The 22,901-nt window shown below is 50.0% G+C and overlaps 3 protein-coding genes across 3 annotated transcripts; all 3 read left to right on the plus strand.

The window, feature by feature from the left end:
• The first annotated feature begins 4,627 nt into the window (after nucleotides 1–4,627).
• On the plus strand, nucleotides 4,628–8,738 carry LOC112899429 (probable N6-adenosine-methyltransferase MT-A70-like). Its single transcript, XM_025967901.1, has 7 exons — nucleotides 4,628–5,810; nucleotides 6,172–6,270; nucleotides 6,755–6,838; nucleotides 6,935–7,284; nucleotides 7,634–7,850; nucleotides 8,065–8,144; nucleotides 8,236–8,738. The coding sequence occupies exons 1-7, from the start codon at nucleotides 4,713–4,715 to the stop codon at nucleotides 8,426–8,428; spliced, it is 2,121 nt and encodes a 706-aa protein (XP_025823686.1). The 5' UTR covers nucleotides 4,628–4,712; the 3' UTR covers nucleotides 8,429–8,738.
• Nucleotides 8,739–8,934: 196 nt separating this feature from the next.
• Nucleotides 8,935–11,018, plus strand: LOC112899433 (DNA-directed RNA polymerase III subunit RPC10-like). Its single transcript, XM_025967912.1, has 3 exons — nucleotides 8,935–9,125; nucleotides 9,246–9,333; nucleotides 10,618–11,018. Exons 1-3 carry the CDS (start codon nucleotides 9,012–9,014, stop codon nucleotides 10,746–10,748), a joined length of 333 nt encoding a protein of 110 aa, XP_025823697.1. The 5' UTR covers nucleotides 8,935–9,011; the 3' UTR covers nucleotides 10,749–11,018.
• An 8,153-nt stretch (nucleotides 11,019–19,171) lies between these two features.
• Nucleotides 19,172–21,378, plus strand: LOC112900091 (aluminum-activated malate transporter 10-like). Its single transcript, XM_025968828.1, has 3 exons — nucleotides 19,172–19,735; nucleotides 19,885–20,022; nucleotides 20,118–21,378. Exons 1-3 carry the CDS (start codon nucleotides 19,393–19,395, stop codon nucleotides 21,095–21,097), a joined length of 1,461 nt encoding a protein of 486 aa, XP_025824613.1. The 5' UTR covers nucleotides 19,172–19,392; the 3' UTR covers nucleotides 21,098–21,378.
• Nucleotides 21,379–22,901: the final 1,523 nt, after the last annotated feature.

A 22,901-nucleotide genomic window follows, 5' to 3' on the forward strand; every position in this document is an offset into this window, starting at 1 on the left:
CATCGGATCCAGACGCAGCCTAAATACAGCTATTGTGTGTCTTAAGAGTTAGGGCCTAGGAATTAGGATACAGGTGGTACGGTACGATCGAACACGTTCATGCTTGCGTGGCAATAAGCTGTAGGCATGCGAGGACTACGAGCATACTCAGTTTATTCGAGTGGTGGCCGAGATGCGAACCTTGCGGTGGTGTTCTCCTTCCCGCATGCCATGTGGGTACGTTGATCGCTGACGATGAACTGGCCATTTTGGCAACACAGCCCCTAAGCCAATAAAAATTCGCCCGGTACAGAAACCTACACTAAATTTTCTTTACGAAAAGGTTCCATGCACGTCGTCGCTGCTTATTGTAAGCACCAAGCTGTACTGAAACCCACGTAGTTTCTCCCTAGATTCTTGCTGAACTCGATCACGTGTACGTTCTAACGTGGCACATTCTCCATCCACCAATTAAGAGCTGCATCAGGCTTGCAATTAAGTGCGAGTATACGCATCGCCAGCCAGAACTTTTGAGCTTTTCAAACGCAACATACAAATCCTGGAAGGACAAAGATTCTCGCAACAAGAACAACGCTCCAAGCGGACCCTAGTTTACGCAGTTTGCGCTGTGTGGGCAGCCTGGCATCAGGACTAAACATAGACTATTTTAGTGTTCCAAATTCTTAACTCGCTGTGGAGATAATAAAAAAAAAATCGGACATGCAGCTAAAGTAAGCTGCAGGGATCAGTGGGATCCCAGCGATGGCCATGAGCATCGCTTCTCTTGATCCTTGGGCATATCCAGGAGCTATATAGCTGCGATAGCTTGGGTTAATTAATATGTAGGACCCTGCGGCCAGGTTCTTTTTTTTTCAACGATGGCAATACATATAGTAGTACTCAAGATTAGCTTCAGATGTAGGCTGTCCATGGAACCTTGTCCCTATTAAAGGGCCATGTTGGTTCATAGGTTGCTTGCCATGCATTTGTCATCAGAGAGAAAGGTTTAGGCCGGTAAACAAGGGAATAAGCCAGCCACAGGAACCTTGCATGATTCATCTCATTTCGGCCGGGAAATCAGCGAGAAGCAGAGAGCGAATAAGACGACATGGCGTGATGTTGTTTCGGCTCATGTCCTCCAATTCCCGGTGTGAATCGCCACGGGCGACGGGAGAGATGAGCCGAACCAATATCACTCATGTATTCTTCATTCGTAGTGAACTTACTCAACTCCCATCGCCTGGACTGGTAAGTGTTCGCCTCTATACTGGTGATACAGTTTATTAGGAGCTGACGAATGATTGGTTTGATGTTGAACAATCTGAAGCCGGCTTTTAGTTTCTTCCTTCAGACTGATATATTGTTAGTCTGTTAGCCCGATAGATCTCCAAAGGGATCGTATTCAGTCGTTTACTATGGTTTTTCATCTCTGAGCTAGTTAATCAGTATACATTCCATACTCGAGCGAGGTCGATATATCATATCGATAGCTTCCTTTTTGTGTGCCTATATATCGAGATCTCTTCTTCTGTGTGTGGTTAGGGTTTACATCTGCAAGCATGGCAGCAATTTACTGTCAAAATACCTCACGCCGTGCACTTTTAGTTTTATTTTTTTAACAAGGGCAGGAGCTCTGGCTTTCAATTAAGACGAAAGGGTAACCAAACTAACAAGGCGCCTACACTGAGCACCTGAAGGTTAACCCAACCACGCGATGCAGTAGAGCATACAACAACACTGGATCATCGTTGCCGAGTACGGTTGCATAGCAGCAGCTCCGACTCCCTAAGGCCGATCCCAGACAACTAGCAATGCCAAAACAATCGGATCCGAAGCAAGAGGCCGCGATAGGTCATCGTTGCCAAGCTCAAGAAGAGCAGCTCCGACTTCCTGCCAAGGACCCACGCCCTGCCTCCGGCGTTTGCCAGACTTCCCAAATGAAAACTGGACACCGTAGAAGGGGGGTTTGCCTCGTGTTATAGTTGCCGAGCCACGCCCCCAACGCAGCGGCTCTAACTTCACGCAGCTAGTTCCACCTCCTCACATCGATCGGGTGCCGAGAAGCGTAGATTGTCCACCGGAAGTGACATCATGGCCGAGAAGAGTTCTAATAGCGACACCTTCAGGAAGGGAACGCCGCCGGAAGCGCCGCCGCCGCTTGTCCAAGATATGGATAGTGTTTTCACTCGTGGAAGACGTGCTGAGGGGATACAACGCCCTCAATAGGGAAACGACGCTCACTGGCGTCACCGTCGTCGTGCCCCCAGCACAAACGTCGCACCAGGATATCGGATCCCTAGCTCGTCGCCACCACCGTCGTTGCCCTGACGTCCCGTAAAAGCCCTTCCAGAGGGGCATCGGCGCGCCAGCTGTGCGTCGCAGCCGTATAGCTGCGTCGACCACCACCTCCTCTGACGGGGCAATAGTACAGAACCAGACTTACCCTGTCGCACGCAACACACAGCCGCACGCTGAAGTTGTTGCCGACTGTACCCGCTGGCCGAAACACCTGCCATCAACGCAGCTGACCGCAGGTAGCCACCTCCTGGTGCATGCTCCACCACCGCAGGCGCCGCCTCCTGCCCTGGGGGCACCGGATTTGGCCGCTAGGGCATCAGACCCGATACCCCGCCGGCGCCTCCAAGGATGCCACCATGGGCACCGCCCCCTCCCCCTCTCGGGGGGCATCAGATCCAGCCTCCGAGGCACCGGATCCACCCACCCGAGCCTCGAAAGTGGCCCAGGTCGCGCCACAACTGCTGCCATGGACGAGGAGGAGGGGGAAAACAAGGGAGGAAGGAGAGCCCCCTGCCGCCGCCAGGAGCCAGCACGGGCACTGGCCGGTGCCAGCCGTGGCAGCCCCCTCGAGCCCCACGCTCGCGCAAGGGCATGTCCCGCCGACTTGCTGCAGTGCACGCCGCCATCACCGCCGAGTGCGAGGGAGAGCCTTGCCGCCGCCATCCTGGCAAGCCGCGTGGCCTTGTTGGCGGCCTGCTCCGGTGGCGGCGCGGTGGGAGAGGGAGGGGAAAAGTCTGGCGGCGGCTAGGGCCAGCCGCCGCTCGAGTCGCCCGCGTGGGGGGGGGGGGGGGCGACGCGGGGGCCAAGAGCGACAATGTAAGGTCATCCACTTTTAGTTTTACGAGAGCAATATAATGTGGTGAGATAGTGTTTTTGAAATTGTTTATCAGAACTAATAAAGTACGCACAGTGCATTGCATGTTCTCTTGCTTTTTCATTTTTTTTAGAAAGAGAAAAGGTGTGTCCTGACTGCTCGTCGCTTCTGTGTGTGAGTGAGGCAGAGCTGAAGATGTACGGCATTCAGCTGAAAATGGCTAGAAGAAGCGTTGAGCCTTTGGTCTTTACTAAGTACCAACTCGAACAAAGATTATGTACTGCTATCTAGTTTTGTGTAATAATTCGAGAAACATTCCACCAGTCTTCCATCTTCCTAACCTTTTCTGACAGAGAAACTCTCTGTATATATAACTCGAAGTCTGGACTCTCGAACAGCTAGCTAGCTGCTTGCCTGCTTGCCGTTCACTCTTGCTATCGATCTGTACACGCTGCCCGGCTTTCTGATCCACCGTTGAAGCGCAACGTGGGATGCCCTCTTGGAGCATCGCGGCGGTCACCTAGGAATGACCGGCCGTAATAGCCTGACTCGGCTGTCGACAACGAGCGAGGACATAAGCTCAGCTAATTAGCAACACACCGTGCATGTGATGTCTGCTTTATATTAGTATAAGATATCATCTTCTCGCTATCCGATTAGTTCATTGGAGAGGAGGAGATCTAGGGCTGTTTAGATCAGGCCATAAAGGCAAAATTTTTTTTGCAAAAACGGCATTTTTGTCTTTACGCATCTAAACGGACCGGCGCATATTTTTTTTTGGTATTTGGGCCTTGTAAACGCAAAATTATTTTGCGACGGAATCTTGCCAATTTGAAGTACTAAATAAAGTCTATTTACAAAACTTTTTGCACAGATGGGTTGTAAATCGCGACACGAATCTAATGATGCTAATTAATCCATGATTAAGCAATAATTAGCGGATGGTTACTGTAGCATCACTGTTGCAAAACATGGATTAAGTAGGCTCATTAGATTCGTCTCGCAATTTACAGCCCATCCATGCAAAAAGTTTTGTAAATAGACTTCATTTAGTACTTCAAATTGGTAAGATTCCTTCGAAAATTTTGTGTTTACGGTTTTTTTGCGTTTACGGGGTGGGAGCCGTAAAGGCAAAAATCTGTAAACTTTTACACCCCCCAATTTTACATTTACACCTTTTTGCATTTACAGGTCATCTAAACAGGCCTCTGGTCCATAACAATGCACCGCGATCTTGTGAGTTTAAAACTTCGGATCTGAAGGGTTGGTAGTATGATGGATTTCTTGGTTCCAACGAACAATGATGTCCGAGGTTGCCGTGGACCCTGGTCGCCGCAGGCTTTTCCACCTCGCCGGCTGCAGGCCTGCAGGCGCGCTGGCGGCAAAACATAAAACTCGCAGTCGTGGGCCGCCAGCCCGCCACACGGCCGGGCGGCTCGGCGACCGCAGGAACTGGGTTGGGCCTCACGCCACGCCCTCCAGAATTTTGGATCTGGAATACCAAGCTGGGCCGAATTAAGACCATCTCGCTGCGAACCTGTCGCCTTGGCACGCCGCCGCCGTGGAGCCGCAACACTAGCTCGATCCAAAACCCTCGCCGTCGATCTCGTCGGCACCGACCATGGAGGCGCAGACCGGCGCCGCCCCCGGCGGCGGCGACGACCTGGCGACCATGCGCGAGCAGTGCCGGACCATCGAGGAGTCCATCTCGGCCCGCCGGGAGGCGCAGCTCGACCTCATCGGCTCCCTGCAGCACCTCGTCCCCGACCTGGTGCCATCCCTCGACCAATCCCTCCGCCTCATCGCCGCCTTCAACGGCCGCCCCTTCGTTCCCACGCTCTACCCCAACGCTAGCGCCCACGCGCAGGGGCACAACCTCAAGCCCCACCACCGCCGCGCCCTCCCCGACCCGGCCCGCTCCACCCGCCGCAAGACCTCGCCGGGCTCCTCCCCGGCCTCTGCCGCCGCGGGGGGCTCGGGCGCCGCTGGAGGCATCGACGCCGTGCGCACCATGGTTGCCGTGTGCCTCCTCGAGCTCGTCCCCTTCTCCGAGATCGACGCTGCCGCGCTAGCGCGCCGCCTGCAGGCGGAGACGTCGTCCGCCAGCGAGGCCGAGCGGGCGGCTCTTGCCGACCTCGCCACGGAGCTTGGAGGTTCCGCGCCTGCTGCGGTTGCCCTCGCGCTCCGTCGCATCGCGGAAGACAGCGGTGCCTTGCAGATCGAGGAGGCCTTCATTGGAGGAAAGCAGATGACAATGGTCTGGGCCATTGACCGGAGCAAACTCCTCAAAGAGCTACCTGAATCCGCCTCCGTGCCCCAAGTCCAACCTCCGCCAACTCCACAGGCGGCCCCGACCGAGACTGATGCTAACAGCGCCATCATACCGAGGCCTCCACCGCTGCAGCAGCCGGAAATGTGGGGTCCCCCAATGCAACCGATGTTCCCACGCCCCAGGGGCATGGCAATGCCGAGGATGCCGCCAGGGATGATGCCGCTGCAGCGGCCATTCATGGCGCCAGGGGCAGTTATGCCAATGGGTGGTGGCCCGGGGCCGAGCCCTACTCAGCTGAAGCAGAGGACGGAGGAGGAGGAGCTTAAGGACCTTGAGGTGCTGCTGAACAAGAAGACATATAGAGAGAAGCAGAATACGAAGACCGGAGAGGAGCTGCTGGATCTCATTCACCGGCCTACGGCAAAGGAGACAGCTGTCGCGGCAAAGGTTTGTTCTTTCTTCACCCTTTGATCAATGTTCCTTGGAGTTGAATATTTTACGTCAATCTTCTGGCCTGCTTAGAAACTTTTGGTGTTGAGACTAGCATAGAATGCAAGAAGTGGATACTGCTGAACCAAATGATTCACCACAAACCTATCTTTTTTCTGAACTGGGTTAATGTGAAAGTCAAAACACTTTCATTTATTGCATTAAGTGCTTTCATAATCATCATCTGTGTGTTGCTAGCTCTGCGAAAATTGTAGCCTCTGAGCCTGACACATTAAAATACACTAATATTCAGGTTATTGGTATTCTTTTCACTATTTGATTGTCACCTCTTTTCCTTGCCTCTGGTTTCATTCTTCAGTTTAAAACAAAGGGTGGCTCCCAGCTAAAGGAATACTGCACCAATTTAACTAAGGAAGATTGCCGACGCCAAACAGGTTCCTTTGTGGCCTGTGATAAGGTCAGTGTTGATGTTCTTGTTTTCCCTTTTCTCCCCTCTTTTAGAGCACATACCACAGTTTATGCCATCACTTCTGTAGAAATTTCAATTTGTCCATTTAAATTAAGCGTTTAGCCAATTTTTTTCCTGACAAGCTAAAATTTTCTAGTTAGTTATCATAGTATGAAAAATCATCCTTAAGTGCTTCCTTCTAGTTTTTAAAATGAGACCGAACAGATGAGAAATGATTTCTGTATTTTTATTTGGAAAGGTAACTACTGATACTTATAGTCAACTTAAGTTAAATTAGTTTTCACACAACATACGCCTATAACTTGAAAAATAATACTCTGTTGAAGAAATGCTTTAGTTTATTAATACCGCACCACAGAATTTTCTCGATTTATAATATTTAGATGATTTCCTTGAATGCTTGGATCTCTCTTCTACATGTTTTTTCTAGGTATCAGTGGTAACCACTATGTATATGTTTCACTGTGAGCAGGTCCACTTTCGGCGCATTATTGCTCCGCATACTGATACAAACCTAGGAGATTGCTCTTTCCTGGACACATGCCGTCACACAAAGGTGACCAAAGATGCATACAGTTTCTTTCTTTTGATATACTGTCTGTCATGTGCCTGTTTGGAAGTTTATATCTTGCATATATCGTACAATCTGTAGACTTGCAAGTATGTCCACTACGAGCTTGATCAAACACCAGATGTACCTCCAATGATGGCTGGTGCCCTTGCACCACCTAGGCAAATAAAGCCCCAGAGAGCTGAATATTGTTCAGAAATAGAGCTAGGAGAATCTCAATGGATAAACTGTGACATCCGGAACTTCAGGATGGACATCTTAGGACAGTTTGGAGTAATTATGGCTGATCCCCCCTGGGATATTCATATGGAGCTGCCATATGGCACAATGGCTGATGATGAAATGAGGACACTTAATGTTCCAGCTTTGCAAACTGATGGTTTGATTTTCTTATGGGTGACTGGTCGTGCTATGGAACTTGGGCGTGAATGGTAAGTTTTTCAAATCTTAAGTTTTGTTCAGTGATGTTGGAAAGGGATGAATTATTCTGTATCTATATTGTAACAATGTGTTCGGCTCCAATAATACGATGACTTTTGAAGGGTTTTGATTCCATGCTTCTTAAAATCATATCCTCATAACTTAGTAGATGATATATGCCATACTAACAAGATTTGTCTCAATTTTTAGAAATGTTCCTTTACTCTTGGTATGCACTGTAAGATGCAATAAATTTTGTTGCTCTTCCGGATGTTCTTTTTTAAGACCCTGAATGTTACTCTCTACATTTTGAAATGTACATTCTTCACCTATTCACTATACCCTTTTTTCAATACTCAGTCTGGAACTCTGGGGTTACAAGCGCGTTGAAGAAATTATCTGGGTGAAGACCAATCAACTTCAACGTATCATCCGAACTGGCCGCACTGGCCATTGGTTGAATCACAGCAAAGAACATTGTCTTGTTGGAATAAAAGGAAACCCTTTAGTGAACAGGAATATAGATACTGATGTTATTGTTGCCGAAGTACGTGAGACTAGCAGAAAACCTGATGAGGTAATGCACCCATTTCTATTGTTCATACAAGCTGTTTAGGAACAAATAGTGCCTAGTTTCGCTTAATGTTACTTGCAAAAGCATTGTTTGGCACTTGTTTTCTACCTAGATTCATAGCAGGTTTGCCTCTACGGCAACAAAAATGCATATATCCAAAAGCAGAACTGGAAACCTTGAGATTTTAGCGTCTTCTGAAACGTATCATATTGTTCAGATGTACGCCATGCTAGAGCGGATAAGCCCAAGGACAAGGAAGCTGGAACTGTTTGCAAGAATGCATAATACACAAGCTGGGTGCGCCCTATTCAGTGCCTCTCTTCTTCAGCAAGTTTTTCAGTTGCGAGATGCTACTGTTTGCTTCCCACTTACCTTTTCTTTTACACAGATGGCTTTCTCTGGGTAACCAGTTAAATGGAGTAAGGCTTGTGGATGAAGGGTTGAGAGCAAGGTACAAGGCTGCTTACCCTGATGTGGAGGTCCAGCCGCCATCACCTCCCAGGACAAGCACGCCAACGGATGTTGAGCAAAGTAGTTCACAGAAGGCTGCTGCACCAGATGGCGGTGAGAGGCCTGCCTGATGCTGGCAACCTTACTTCCAAGTGTCTGGCTGTACTAATTATCGTATAGTCTTATCACTGTTAGCTTTACGTGTGTTGTAAAATTGGGCAGCTCTGTTGTTTTTTGTTACAGAAAGAAAAGGAGGCTAGAGGATTGTTTTATGTGTCGATAGGTATGGGATGAAAGGAGTAGCACTCTAACAGCCCCAGTTTTATTGCCACCAATGTAATCAAGGGCTTGTTATCAGGTCCCGTCTTGTTTTCCAAATTTCAAGTGTATGGGTATGCCAAAATTTAAAGGAAATCTGCTTGTCTTTTCTGAGGGCAGTAATTTTACTTGTTCTAAAATTGGTTAATGTGGTGCACGTGTTCACTGACTGATTTTGGGCCCGTACAGCTGAATCTTCCGCCACAGCCCTGCTCGATGGGCTAGCTCACGGCCCATCTTTTTGACACCCATGTTAGTCACGGCCCACGACGTCATCAACCGAGGTCTCCCCCTCGCCAAGCCCAAAAACCCAGGGTTTTTGTGTCGGTCTCTCTCCGAAAATCCCCGTCTATTCAGCGGGGCACGCGGCGGCGGCGAAGGGCGGCAAGCGCGGCGATGGACTTCTGCCCGGCGTGTGGGCTGCTGCTGCAGATCGATCCGGGCACCGGAAGCCACCGCCTGCGCCTCTTCTGCCCCGTCTGCCCCTACGTCTGCCCGATGCAGAACAAGGTCCCTCGCCCTATTCCTCTTCCTCGCCGCCGCTTTTTCTGTACCGTTCTTCTCTGTCGCTCTAATGCCTCAAATCGATCTGTGTTTGATGCGGTTCCGTTTCCCTTGGCGGTGCCGCAGATCGTGAAGAAGGCGAAGGTGATCAAGAAGGAGGTAGAGCCTATCTTCAGCAAAGCCGACGCGATGAAGTTGGCCCCCAAGACCGGAAGTGAGCTCTCTGCCCTTATCTTTGTTCTGTGGAGCTACTATACTCTGTGCGCTCTTACAAGCTATGATTCGGTTCTTGTCTCACGCGATAGCTTTGCTATTTGCTGATGGTGTTTTCGTTATTAGCCATTGAGCATCGTTGTTGAGTTATTGCCATCTTAATCGTTGACCTTGAAGAAGAAGTTTGATTCTCGAAACTCGAAAGTAAATGATTAATCAGAAAAGCCAATATTGTAGTACGGTAGCAGTACTGAGTTTTGTTTTCTCTTTGGTTCTCTAATTGGTGGGTTATGTTATTATTTGAGTAAATCGCCAAAATTTCAGTGTAGCTTGTCTGTTATTTAAACTCGTGGTTTAGTAAACAAAACAAATGAGTTTACCTTTTTTTTGTTAAAGCACTTGTAAAAACACGAAATGGCAAGGTCAAAGTGGTGTCGCGGCCAAATAATGTAACACGTGAAGCATAATATGCTTCTTGCTATCTTCAATCTGCCCCTTTTATCTTTCAAACTTAAATCAGGTTAGCTATTATATCTGGTAAGTACAAACCACAAAAAAGAAACCTCAAACCTCGCGATTTCATGTTCAAAATCCTCACTCCTGAATTATCTAGGAGCATCATTCAATCAGATTGAGGAAAAATCAGTTGTTTGACACGTTTTTTTTTGGAAACCATTATACTGACCTCTTGCAAATTTTCATGGATGTGTTTTTTTACTAGCTCAAGAGCAGTCCTACTTGCCACTTCAAGGTGACAGAAATAGCATCAGTTTTGGGGGTGCTTGTTTGTGGAAACATATAGTGCAGTGTCATAATAGGGCTTGTACTTATAAGCTCTTGGGGGATGAAAAGTATAATAATAACTTAGAAAGCAGGCAGATAGCAATTTGATGCAATATTGATAATTCACTAGTTTCTGTTGCCATACAGAGGACCTTTTCTCCTAAAAACAGATAAAGTAACTTCAACTTTTCTCTGCTATCCGGAGCTGAATAAGAAACATGGCAGACATAGCACACTAGGTTAATTCATGAAACTTGATTGCCAGCTGCATACCCAAGTTGCCTCAATGGAGGCATGTTTTTAGAATAATCATATGGATAGCATAATTTTGATACAATGTAACCACGTGGATGAAACCATTTTCTTCTTGAATATAGACATATAGTGGTGCAGCTACTTTTATCTGCTATTGACTATGTACATTGTGATCTGGAACTTCATCTCTGAATACATAATGTGTGAAACCACAGTATGCTAATTGCATTCGCCGAACTACTTGCAGCTTCATGCCCAAGATGCAACCATGGAGAGGCATACTTCAAGCAGATGCAGATTCGATCAGCTGATGAGCCAATGACAACATTCTACAGGTGTTGCAGAGAAGAATGCCAGCTTGAATGGAGAGATGACTGATCTAGCAACTAGCATTTTCCACTTTGCTTACGCTACATGTTCGTGCTGCTTCAGTTTTGAGTGTTGAGCTGCCCTGTTGCGCATGTAATTCTTCTTGTAATCACCGTGTACTTGAGCACAAACTTCTGTGAAATGTTATTATGGTGTCGCTTTTTGGCTGCAGGAGACATTACTAGTAGCAGTGTTTTGGAATGTATGTGCTTCATGCTGCCTACAGTTGGCAGCGTGAATGGCCTTTTGAAAGGAATAAAGTGTTCCTAAGTTAATTTAGCAAAGATTTTCACGGACTCACTCATCAAGGCTTTGTCCGGTTTGATTTGGTGCAGAGTCACTCGTATGGAACCGACAGGTTTTATGCACTGGAGAAACTGGTTCCAAGTGAATTTGGCTCGTTCTCTTGCTGTGGCTGAGGAGACTCCGATCCAAAGGAAAAACCTGAACGGCTGAACCTGACATGGGAGATGTGGCGACTAACAACGACAAGAAGCGAGCCGTATGCAAAGTTACAAAGCATTACCGGTTTTGTGTAGCATGCGGTGTACGCATCGAGCGGGTTGAGGCCGAACGATACCCCTTTTCAGCCCACATCCATGGCCGGTAGCTAATACAGAGCCCGTGCGTACCGGCCCATGATCATCATGGACGGCGGGTGGGCAAAGGAAGAGCCCAAACGTAGCTCTGTATGGGCCCATCTTTGGTTACCCTTCTCAGTTATTCTCAGTTACTAATAGGTCAGGTTTAGGGTTGGATTTCCTTCCGGTGAATGTTTTGCCGGGAGTTTTTTGTTTCCTCCATGGCTCTTTGGATGGCGGTGAACGAAGTCTGGTGGTGCTCGAGAGGTGTGCGGAGCATGAGGCCGGAGTTTTACGCGGAGGATTCGGCATCGACGAGGTTTTTTCTGTTGCTTTCTTTTTGCGTCGGTACGTGCGTCTATCTTTGCTGGATGTGCCCGCGACATCAGTAGAGATGCCGCCTTCACTGCCAAAGACATGGTCGCTGTTGGAGGATTGTTAGGTCCCTCCAAGGTGGATCCGTAGTCTACGGCTACCTTGTGAGGTTAGTTTACCATCTGCTCGTATGTACGGGCCGGTGGTCCTTTGTTCCTCTTGCGGGGTTTGCTGCTTGCTGACTGGAGTTGGCCGGTGAAGCGACCGGTGTCAGAATCTGGTCTTGAAATTTGTTTCTTCATCGAACTAGGTATCTGTCGTGAGCTTCATTCTGGCTCTCCTTCTTCATTGCGGGGGTGGAGGGGGACCGGACTGCGGCAACGACGGTCGGCAGCGGCGACGTGTAGTGGGTGCTCCGTTGAAGGACTTATTTGTGTTTTCTTATTTGCTCAGGGGTGCCCTATTAGGGGGCTGGATGTAATAGACTTGTATCAATAAAATCCAACCCTTTCTCTCTAGAAAAAGTTGTCACAGAATTCATATCGATTTTCCGCAAGATTTTAACTTTACACGTCTTACAATAGTAGATAAGCCAGCCATGTGCATGATATATGGCATAATTTAATTGGTGAGGGACGCGTGGGGTATTAATTATTTATGATCTCAAATTTAAATATATTTTTCTCTTAAACCTCCGTTTTGAACCAACTTGTTTAGAATAAATACAATGAGACCCAAATAGTTTACATTTTAATTGTTTTTCTTTCAACATATGAAATTTACTACTTCATTATTTTGAAGAACGTGTTAACATTTGAACATATTGTTTCAATAGTTTGATATAAATATTGAACTAGTTTTCTTAGCGTTGACATAGGCTTCATGAATGTTGAATCAAGTTTTAAAAAAATATTGAAGCATGTAAAAAATCACAATAACAATGAAAGATGATGGTTCTTGCTCTTATATGAAAAAAAAATGAAAGATGGTTCTCCGTCCGAGCTTAATCCGCGAAACTTCGTAAACATAGAAACGTTGTCCTTCGAAATCACGTTCCGCTGCAACATTAACAAACCAACGAGGAGATTAAAGTGGCGTGCTCGGATGAACCCACGATCTCTTTCGGCGAACCAAGGGAGGAGCCGTGCGCCACCGTACCACTCGCACCGGCGCCGGAGGGGGCGAAGACCAGCAGAGCGTGTCGCCATCACGCGCGCATGCCTCTCGTCAGTGACTTCTTCCCTCCCTGCCCCTGGCCGCCCGCTCCGGTCGCCGGGGCGTACGTACACGTACGACATGCTAGCTGATTCGGTTGGTCGTACGTGCTGCCACTGCTGCCATCTTCTTCTTCCTCCTTTTCTTATGGTGATAGGAGACCTGGCGTCTCATCGGCGGCCGCCCGAGCTCGCCCTCGCGTGATAGCGTGGTTTCCACGACACGATAAGTGCGGTCTCCTACCTGCGACCCCCACGACCGTCCGTTCCACTACCTACGGCGGCGGCTTTTAATTTACCTTTAATAACCCCGGGTCTGTAAATAAATATATAGAAATTCGCACGACGTGGAAAGGCGGCCGGCCGGCTTCACCGCACATAAGTAGGTTGGGTTATGCTATCCCGTTTGCTTTTCTTTCCTGCCGATGGTTGATGGAGGAGTTTAGGTGATGACCTAATTCCACCATTGGAACAAAGACCTTTCTAGAGAGGTTGTTTTTATTTTTGACTTTTGGGTCATGGCAAAGATGCTAGCTAGTAACGTGTTTTTTTTTTCTTTTTACGCTCCCGACCATGCCGGGTGCTCAGATGTAGTGTGGTCTGCGAGGAAGGATCAGATCAGCTGTGTGACTAGCTATGCGAGTGAAGCATCTGAGGTTGATGACACCTACACGGCGGCCGATGGTCTCGCTGGACAACGGCAACGTTTACTATCTTCATCGATCGACTGGGAAGCGGTAAGCTCTGTGGTGGTTCATCAGCTAGCTATGCTGGTTGACGACATGGTTAAAGTTGGTGGCGAAAAGGAAGCCAGACAATGAAGCTAGGAATTCCATTCCATGACGGGTTCGGTTCCTGCCTCCCCCGGAGGCCGGAGGTCAGCCAGTGTTGTTTGACACCGTACGTGATGTCAAAGCCGCAGTGGTGGCTATGGCGATGGTGCATGCCGCACTAGGGAATGTCTCCTGCTTTGGTCCCTTTTCAAACTATGGTCTCTGTGAAAATTGTAAAATGGAAGAAGCCGTCCCTTTCGAACCATGGTCTCGTTTTCTATGTACGGAAGCAATGTATATGTAAAGGCTAAGTGCTAGAAATCTCCCACGGTAATGAATGGAGTACAAAGAAATACTAGGAGTGAACATTTACTTTGCTTCCTGGTAACATCCTATATATCTAGGTGCTATGCACCCTGTTCCGGGCAGGTCATTGCTCATCATGTGGTCGGCACTTTGCAATGTGCGGAGATGTACACTGAAGAACTGTAGTGAACAATAATGCAAAAAAACCTGCGGATTACTTCTGTTTCGTTTTACCTGATGCTGTGGTCACTACTAGATTTACAGCATTTCCAAAAGGCTGTGGTTATTGGCCTTTTTTAAAATAATCAGTGTCATGAGGGCAAGGCATTTCCCATGGTTGCTTTTACTCAGTGGCTGGCTGTGATATTTTCGTTGAGAAATATTGGTCGAGGATTTTTGGTTGTTGCTAATTTGTCTTCTCCCTCGAGGATTGTCCAAATTAGACTACAAAAGCCGCTTGGACACTGACAAAGACGGTCAGAAAATGCTTAATGTATGCCGCAGCGGGTATATTCGTTGGACTATAACCAACAGTGGAACAAAGTACTCCATTGTCTATTCATCAGCTTGTCGTATTGTTCAGAACTTCTGATGATCCTCACTGTCCCGTTGGGGATCCAGTTTATTTTCTACTACCGGGCTACATGTACTAATCTGAATTCTGAAACAACAGGATGACATCAAGTGAGATATGACCTGATCCTATGCACGAGCACTGAGCCACGGAGTGCGGAACCCGCGGGAACGCTCTTGTGCCGCGACAATTGCGATCATCCTCTACGCACTAACCACCACTCCTTTATTTATCCGTCCACATCCGTCGCTGATAAAAGGGAAAAGATTTCAAGTACAAGAGGGTACCTTCTTCCTGCCTTTGCATGGCTCTCGTTTCCCCGAATCATCATAATTCTAAAACCCTAGCCCCTCATCTATCCCGGCAATTACATATCGTCACATTCACCCCGGCCGCTAAAACTACTTTTTAGGCTGATCCATGATTAAATCCAAGGATCACCACGGAAGAAGGTGATGACCTAATGATCGAGCTGGTGATGGGCGAGTGCGTGGCCTTTTCCCCAGCACGACAGCAACCGGGCCGCCGATTGAAACCCTTGTGCGGTTACCAAATTAGCTTTAGATTACATAATCCTCGGGACAGAGATGCTCTGTCTGATAAGAGATCAGGAGGAGCAGACAATCTCGCCTTTTCCTGCGTCACTGGTGAGCACCCGTTCTGAATTTCTGATTGCCTTTTGGATCTGTGGTGAGCGAAGCAAGGGCTGCAAGGCAGGGGGCACTGCTGACGTGTCAACAGGTAATGAGCTGCGGAGCACTGACGTGTCTATAGGCCGTCGCTTGTAAGGCTCCACGTATGGGATGTCGCTGCGACAGTGTGTGCCAAGGTGCGCCAGGTCAGCGGTAGAAGCTGGGCCTGCGTGTGGATTCAGATTTGCTGGGATTTAGGTGGAGGATTAGCGATAAGAGGCAGACCTAATATGCATGTAATGGCGGGCCCCGGGTCTAATCTCGTGGACGGACGGAAGCATGCAGCAGCAGGTGGTGCGCCTGCCGAACTTGTAATTTTGTGAGGTTTTCGAGTCCAGAAAAAGAGGGCTTATGTGTTTGACCTAACATGTACAGGACACATGTCCACAACGTAGTTTTCTTTGTGACAGCTGATAACAACAGCGGTGAATAGATATTTGTTCCTGAGACTCTGTTTTTTTTTATTTGGCAACACTGGAGGCTTAAAGAAACTTCCACAAGACACGTTAAAAAAATTAATACTCTCGCAAAAATCAGAAATATTCGGTCATCAATTTGGTAGACTCTTGGATCTATTCTGTTTTCTAAAAATACCCACCTTGCCATTATAAAAATAATCTAAATTACCCTGTCTATACCATTGTGAAAATAGTCTAAAGTAACTCACTAAATATATACCAGAAAACATCCAGCAAACCTAAAGTACCCAGCTATAGCACCCTTATAAGTAATCTAGACGTAATGACCTCCTAAATCTGCATCTAAATGACACACCTTAGTATCCCCTGGATCTAATCCTAATCACATATATTTGTCATTATAAAAGATATCACGAAATACTCATATATATGGTTCTATATAAATTACCTGCTTCTCACGATTGTATATTTATATATAGGAAATATCAATGGCTCATGCAAGAGCACGGGTTGATGAACTAATAGACCTAAATTCGCAGAAGAAGAACTTATGAAAAGAGGGCATGCATATGTATGCTTGCCACCACTGCATGCCATGAGTAGGTAGTCCATGCATCCCAGCTCACAAGCACCTCAGATTAGCGGCGGCCTCCGTGCCGGCCGAGACATGGCAGCTGGTGAACACAGTATCCATGGCCAACGCCCAGCACGAGAGCAAAGCAACACAACACTAGCTCCTAGTGTCAAGTGACTCAGTGATGCCTCGAAAGTTTTGGCCTATGATCTGTCCGACTCCAACCAACTTGTGTATGCATGCTGCACACACGCAACAAGCACTGTCACAAGTCACAACATGGACCGGCGGTGTGCGTGTGGTTAAATACTTGCTCCGTTTCCTGTTCCCTGTGGACGATACGGCCAAGCGTTGTCCTTACTGGAAGAGAAAGCTACGGCAGATTTAGAATAGTACCTTTGGAACGTCCCCGTCCGATCGAAAAAAGAATGTCCGAGACCTAACGTCACAGTACAGACTAGTACACTCTACAGAGCAACGCCGTAGTGCGTTGCTAACTGTAGCAAGCAAGTTGCAGCACACTGCATCACCAGATGTTACTGATCTACTCGTTGTTGGCGTCAACGAATTTCCCTGTAAGGAACACTTGCAGCTAGCTTCTAATACCAACAAGGCAACAAAACACTAGCTAGTACACATCACTTTGACGCCATTGTACTAGCTGGTACACATCGCTTGCACGGCCATCGCGCCAATTTGCTTGCACAATCCTGGACTCCACCTGAACGAGAAACGCCTTGCCAAGAAAGTGACCGATCGTGCAACCACCTGATCCTCAGTAGCTCCAGCATCGTCGCCGTGCTTGGCTCTATCCTCCATCACCGTCTCTGCTGAATGGACCTCGCCGTATTCTGATGCCAAACCAAGCTTGGTTAATGGCGACCGAAGATCGATCAACAGCGACCCCGGTCTGCCAAAGAGGATCGGAGACCCCGCCGCTCACAAAAGTGCGCTCCCCGTTCCTTCGCAGGGTGCAGGGTCATCCACGCGCCGCGCTTCCCTGCCGCCCCGATCCAAAGGATGCCCCGCCACGATCGAGCGCTCGGCCGGTCCGGCGAGTCTAGCTGATCGGCGCGCACGATCCGTCGCGGCTTCAGGTGACTCGGCGTCCTTATCGGCGTCGCCGCCGCCGTACGTTATCATCGGAGTGGTCGACACTGTGCGCCATCCACCAGCATTGTACTGAGTACTGAGTGCCTGGCGACTGCTACTGCTTCCGAAGAAAGAGCTAGTAAGGACGAGGCGCGTACGAGAAAGCGCGGCAGGGGTGTACGTATGGCGATGCTAGCTGCCGACACGCCGTGCCGGTGCTAGCTGGTGGTGCGGAGGTGCGGCCAGTGCAGGAGGAGATGGCCGTCGGGCCGTCGCCGCCGGTCGGCCGCAAGTTGAAGTTAGCGCGTGATGGATAGGATATACTCCGGCGGGTCGCTCGATCTGTCGTTGGTTACAGCTGCGGCGTGCTGCCACTAGCTGAGCAAGCTACGCACGCGCGCGAGCGACCCTGATAATTGCCGCTCTAGCTCGCTCGCTCGCCGCCATTTCATGGCCAGCTGATGGCTGATGCTGATCTGACGGAAACACCAACACGCTGCTGATGATAAGCCCACTCCTCGATCGGCTACAACTTACGCGAACGGCTAAACGAGACCACCGCTTTCCGTAAAAAAAAAAAAAACAAGTTCGTGAGAAATCACCGGGAAATCTTTGTTGTGTGCTCCTTTCCAAAAGAATTTTCCTTTTTACGCTGAAAGAGGTATCGTGGTAAGATATTTCTTTTCATTTTCTATGTGGGAAAGGAAAGCAAATTAAAGGGAACGGGGAGTAGGAAACAGCCGTGCATGCGTCCACTACAATGTGACTGGCTAGGTACAAATGGCTACGGGCTAGCAGTGCGCGTAGCGCAAGTACAAAGAGTATGTACCACGGGATGGATCCACGATCCAGCGGCTTCGCTGCTTTTTCGTTGCACTTTTGTGTTAGGAGCTAAGACCTCCAAATATACTCCCAAAATCCAATTTGGCCATGATTGGAGGAACAGCGCCTGCATTTGGACCCTCTTTCATCCAAAGCGCATTTTCTTCAAGCAGATGAGCCGACATTTTGGTCCAATGATGCGGAAGGTGGTGACATTGAAGTATTGAACTGTGTAACCCACGATGACTGCACGTAGCAGGCAATCCAATACGTACAGTACTGTAAGATACTAACAACTCCTACCATTCTGCTAGGCGCATCTCGTGTTATAGAAAACTCTGTCACATTTTTTTCTTTCAGATGCTTCTTTTGTGTAAGCAGGAGCAAAAGTAGAAACAAAACCAGTGAGACACGCTAGCTATTAACCATCCATTTATCCACTTATTATCTGATGGGAGCAGGACTAAAAGATAGGAAATGGCCATGACCGCTTGATGCAGGACGACCCTGTTTTTCCATTTCCTGTACATTTCCACTTTTGCAGTTAACAAAGAATACTCAAAACATCGATGAACTTTTGGCTACATTTTACCAGATTTAAACCAGCTTTCAGTGCCACTCGCTTCGTTCCCCAATGTGGAGTGCCATTCTCACAAATGCCAAGCATTACAAGGCCCTCTAACAACATTTCCCCCTCAAAACCGCTCTCAACCAGGAACTAGAAAGAAAAAAAAAGCCCACGCATTTGTGGCGAACAAACATATACTTAGCTAGGATGATGAAAAGAAATCGCACCCTATCCGAACGTACCACCACACTAGCGCCCTATTGCCGATCCACTCGCGCGCATTTTTCTCCATCGCCAATCCCTTTTTTTCAGAGATGCATGTATGGCCGCTGCACTTGGTCTCAGCGCTGCGGCTTTTGTGCGCGAGGTTGGTCTTCTCCATCCTCCAACCCCCGACACCAGCACTAGCCCCCACATCAAAGTCCAATACCTCCCGAATCCCCCTTCTCTCCTGCTATATATACCAGCAGTCTCCTGCTTTCTCACAACATTCCAAGTCGAGGAGATCGTTCGCCAAGAAACCTTGGGCTTCCTCTCATTCCTCTCTCGGAAGCAGCAAGTGTGGCCACTGAAGCAAAAGCAAGGGGCAGAGAGAGAGGTCAACCTCGTAGCAGTACTAGTACATAAACCCTGCAGGCAGGGTCACATTCTGCCGCTGCGTCCCCGCGAGCTTACAATAGGGACCCAACCGGTCTTGGCAGCCGCGCTCGTCTGCCGGCCAGCATGGACGCCGCCGCGAGGGAAGCGCAGGGTGGTCTGGAATGGCGGGTGACGGTGCCGGAGGGCGCGTCGGTGGCGGTGGAGCACGAGGCCGGCGCGGCCGCGCGGGCGTGGGCGTGGGCGCTCGCCCGCGTGGCCGCGGCGTGGAGCGCGGTGGCGGGGTTCGCCGGGAAGGTGTGGCGGATCGGGGCGGACGATCCCCGGAGGGCGGTGCACGGGCTCAAAGTCGGCCTCGCGCTCGCGCTGGTCTCCGTGTTCTACTACACCAGGCCCCTGTACGACGGCGTCGGCGGGGCCGCCATGTGGGCCATCATGACGGTCGTCGTCGTCTTCGAGTACACTGTTGGTGAGTCGCCAGCTTCTTCAGAGATTAATTCAGAGTTTGCAGCTTTGCAGAGTTGGCGACTCCATCAGCGTGCATGCAAATGCATGGCATGGATGTGTTGGACTTGCTTAATAATTCGCTGACTGTCTTTGTCACTATCACATGAGCAGGTGGCAGCGTGTACAAGTGTTTCAACAGAGCCGTGGCGACGGCGAGCGCCGGTGTCCTCGCGCTCGGCGTGCACTGGGTGGCGGGCAAAACCGGCGAGTTCGAGCCGTACATCCTCACTGGCTCCCTCTTTCTGCTGGGTACGTGTCCTCTCGCGTGCTGTTGGCCCCTGCTGAAACCGACAGGTCACCATGAACGTGCAGCACTGATGCTAGAAAATGCACTGAACATGCAGCTGCGGCGGCCACCTTCTCGCGGTTCATCCCGACGGTGAAGGCGCGGTTCGACTACGGCGTCACCATCTTCATCCTGACGTACAGCCTGGTGGCCGTGTCGGGGTACCGCGTCGACGAGCTGGCGGCGCTGGCGCAGCAGCGGCTCTCCACCATCGCCATCGGCATCTTCATGTGCCTCGCCGTCGCCGTGTTCGTCTGCCCCGTGTGGGCGGGGCAGGAGCTGCACCTCCTCACCACGCGCAACATGGACAAGCTCGCGGACGCCCTGGAGGGCTGCGTCGAGGACTACTTCGCGGGAGGGCCCGCGCAGGCCAAGTCCGGCGGGTACAGGTGCGTGCTCAACTCCAAGGCGTCGGAGGACGCGCAGGCGAACCTGGCGCGGTGGGAGCCGCCGCACGGCCAGTTCGGCTTCCGCCACCCCTACGCCCAGTACGGCAAGGTGGGCGCCTCCATGCGCGCCTGCGCCTACTGCGTGGAGGCCCTGGGCAGCTGCGCGGGCGCCGAGGCGCAGGCGCCGGAGCACGCGAAGCGGCTCCTCCGCGGCGCGTGCGCGCGGGTCGCCGCGCGGTGCGCGCGGGTGCTCCGGGAGGCGTCGCGCTCTGTCGCCACGATGACGGCCTCCCGGGCGCTGGACTTCGCGGCGGCGGACATGGACACGGCGCTGCACGAGCTGCAGGGCGACATGCGGTCCCTCCCGTCCACGCTGGCCGCGGAGCTGGCGGCGGAGACGTCGCTGATGGACACGATGCCCGTGTTCACGGTGGCGTCGCTGCTGGTGGAGATCTCAGCGAGGGTCGAGGGCGTCGTGGACGCCGTCGACGAGCTGGCGACCCTCGCGAGCTTCAAGCAGGTCGACGGCGACGACGATGATGACGGCAAGAAGGGGGAGGCCGAGATGACGATGAAGGTGCACCCGCTGAACGAGCCGGACACGGACGTCGAGGCGCCGTCACCGGAGAACCAGGCAGCCAAGGCATAAGCATCTCGAGCCTCTCGATCCCCAAACCAGGACGACGGAATCATCAGACAGGACGAACTCGATAAGATTTACCCTGGTTACACCAAACCATTGCATTAGTATGGTTAATCCTGTAACTAAACTTCGATTAATTTCCGAGGAGGAGCTCATGCGCCCACAGCTTCGCATGGTCGCATCCTCGGGGTTTAAGGGAATAAGACCGGCCGGAGTATGCAGCAGGGGCACACCATGGTGTCGATGTACATAGGTTTCGAATCAAAGCATTGTTTGCCACGGATTCATCGTGCAGATCCAGAGCCAGAGGCAAGCAAAACGACGGCTCTACGAGCAGCCAGTCATGCACTTGTATATCCACACGAAAAATGGGGGAACAAAATAATGCGCAAATAAAGTGGTGACGAACTGACGATCAGGTCGCCAACAGGCTGAGCCATAAACATTTCTGTCGCCGCATGTTTTTTTTTCAATTGTTTTCCGCCGCACGTTGTTGCATTACAGCCGCGCCACGCACTAGCTAGGAGGAGGGGACGACGGGACCTATGCCTCTGGTCATCTGGTGCCGGTGCGCGCGCGTTGCCTCACGATCGCCATGGCTCGCTCGCGGATTGCGGATGAGGAAAAGGGCAGGGAGCACCTCTGCGGGCGATGGCGGCCGGCGTGCTGCGACCCATTATTTAAAGCCCAGGAGCGGGGACGGAAAGGAAAGGCGTCGGTTCAGAGGGGTCGGAGCTGGATGGGATTCGGCCCGGCCGGCCGGCGCCTGCTAGTGGAGTACAAGCCTTCTGCGCGCACTGAAGAGAGAAACAGGTAGGCGATTCGATGATGATCCATGCCCATCTGAAACAGCAGGAGCGAGAGGAGAGGGGAAGACTAAAGCTGACGGGCCACTAGGCCGGCACGGGTTTTGGTCAGTTTGATCTTCTCAGGATCCGGCTAATTGGTTAGGGATAATGCCCTATTTCCTTTTGCGAAGTATTTAATGGGAAGGGTAATGCGAAGTACACGCAAAGCATTATCATGAGATGTGCCATGAGAATGAGACAACTGGAATCTTAAAACTTCGGTGCCGCGTTTCTCATGTGCTCTGAGCAACATGTGGAAAAGCCTAAAGTCTAAAGATACGCGGTCATAAACTAGCACCCGGCCGGGACACTTTGTGCATCAGCTTGGTCTGCGGTTTAAGCAATGATCGTCGGTGCAAAAGTTTCAAAGTTTCCCAGGAAACGATTTGTCTTCTCAACGTCGGAGTACTACGCACCTGCTGAGTGCTGGCAGCTCCCACCGGATGAAGCCTGTCTTTGGATCGATTGCAAACTGCAAGAAGTCTAATTCTCCAGCTAAACCGATCTGCAAAATTTCATGGGTTTTACATGTCCCTAGCTCTATAACAAGTTAATATGGTATACAGATGATCTCCTATATCAAGAAGTTACAACTGTAAGAATAATAATAATACATAGTACAAACTTGAGGCTATAGTTTTACTGGTCTCCAGTTATGCGAGCTACAAACGACATTTCGAGCTGTACATAACTACATACCTTATTTCTCTACACTGTTGAGGCACCTGCAGCAAATGCTAATGCAAGGTGCCGTTCTTTTTACGTTTTTGATGGCTGGGTGAGGGCCTGCGGGAGATGATGGAAGTTGCAGCTGATTGATGTGTGGCATTATGCTTTCTTGGGCCGAAAAGAATGACAGTCGCCACACCAACTGGTTCTAGGCCCAAACCTGCAATTTGCCAGGTTGTCCGATTGGGCCTACTAGCAGTGACTGTTGGGCCACTTCTTTTCACGGAGGCAAG

The sequence above is a fragment of the Panicum hallii genome, chromosome 1 (genome assembly GCF_002211085.1).
Source record: "Panicum hallii strain FIL2 chromosome 1, PHallii_v3.1, whole genome shotgun sequence".
Lineage (NCBI taxonomy): Eukaryota > Viridiplantae > Streptophyta > Magnoliopsida > Poales > Poaceae > Panicum > Panicum hallii.

Excerpts from the sequence above, each read along its gene's own strand:
- LOC112899433 (XM_025967912.1), top strand. The coding sequence starts at position 9,012 with ATGGACTTCTGCCCGGCGTGTGGGCTGCTGCTGCAGATCGATCCGGGC. Across the intron at positions 9,126-9,245 it reads TCTGCCCGATGCAGAACAAG|ATCGTGAAGAAGGCGAAGGT; the intron begins GTCCCTCGCCCT and ends GCGGTGCCGCAG. Across the intron at positions 9,334-10,617 it reads GTTGGCCCCCAAGACCGGAA|CTTCATGCCCAAGATGCAAC; the intron begins GTGAGCTCTCTG and ends AACTACTTGCAG.
- LOC112900091 (XM_025968828.1), top strand. The coding sequence starts at position 19,393 with ATGGACGCCGCCGCGAGGGAAGCGCAGGGTGGTCTGGAATGGCGGGTG. Across the intron at positions 19,736-19,884 it reads CGTCTTCGAGTACACTGTTG|GTGGCAGCGTGTACAAGTGT; the intron begins GTGAGTCGCCAG and ends TCACATGAGCAG. Across the intron at positions 20,023-20,117 it reads TGGCTCCCTCTTTCTGCTGG|CTGCGGCGGCCACCTTCTCG; the intron begins GTACGTGTCCTC and ends CTGAACATGCAG.
- LOC112899429 (XM_025967901.1), top strand. The coding sequence starts at position 4,713 with ATGGAGGCGCAGACCGGCGCCGCCCCCGGCGGCGGCGACGACCTGGCG. Across the intron at positions 5,811-6,171 it reads AGACAGCTGTCGCGGCAAAG|TTTAAAACAAAGGGTGGCTC; the intron begins GTTTGTTCTTTC and ends TTCATTCTTCAG. Across the intron at positions 6,271-6,754 it reads CCTTTGTGGCCTGTGATAAG|GTCCACTTTCGGCGCATTAT; the intron begins GTCAGTGTTGAT and ends CACTGTGAGCAG.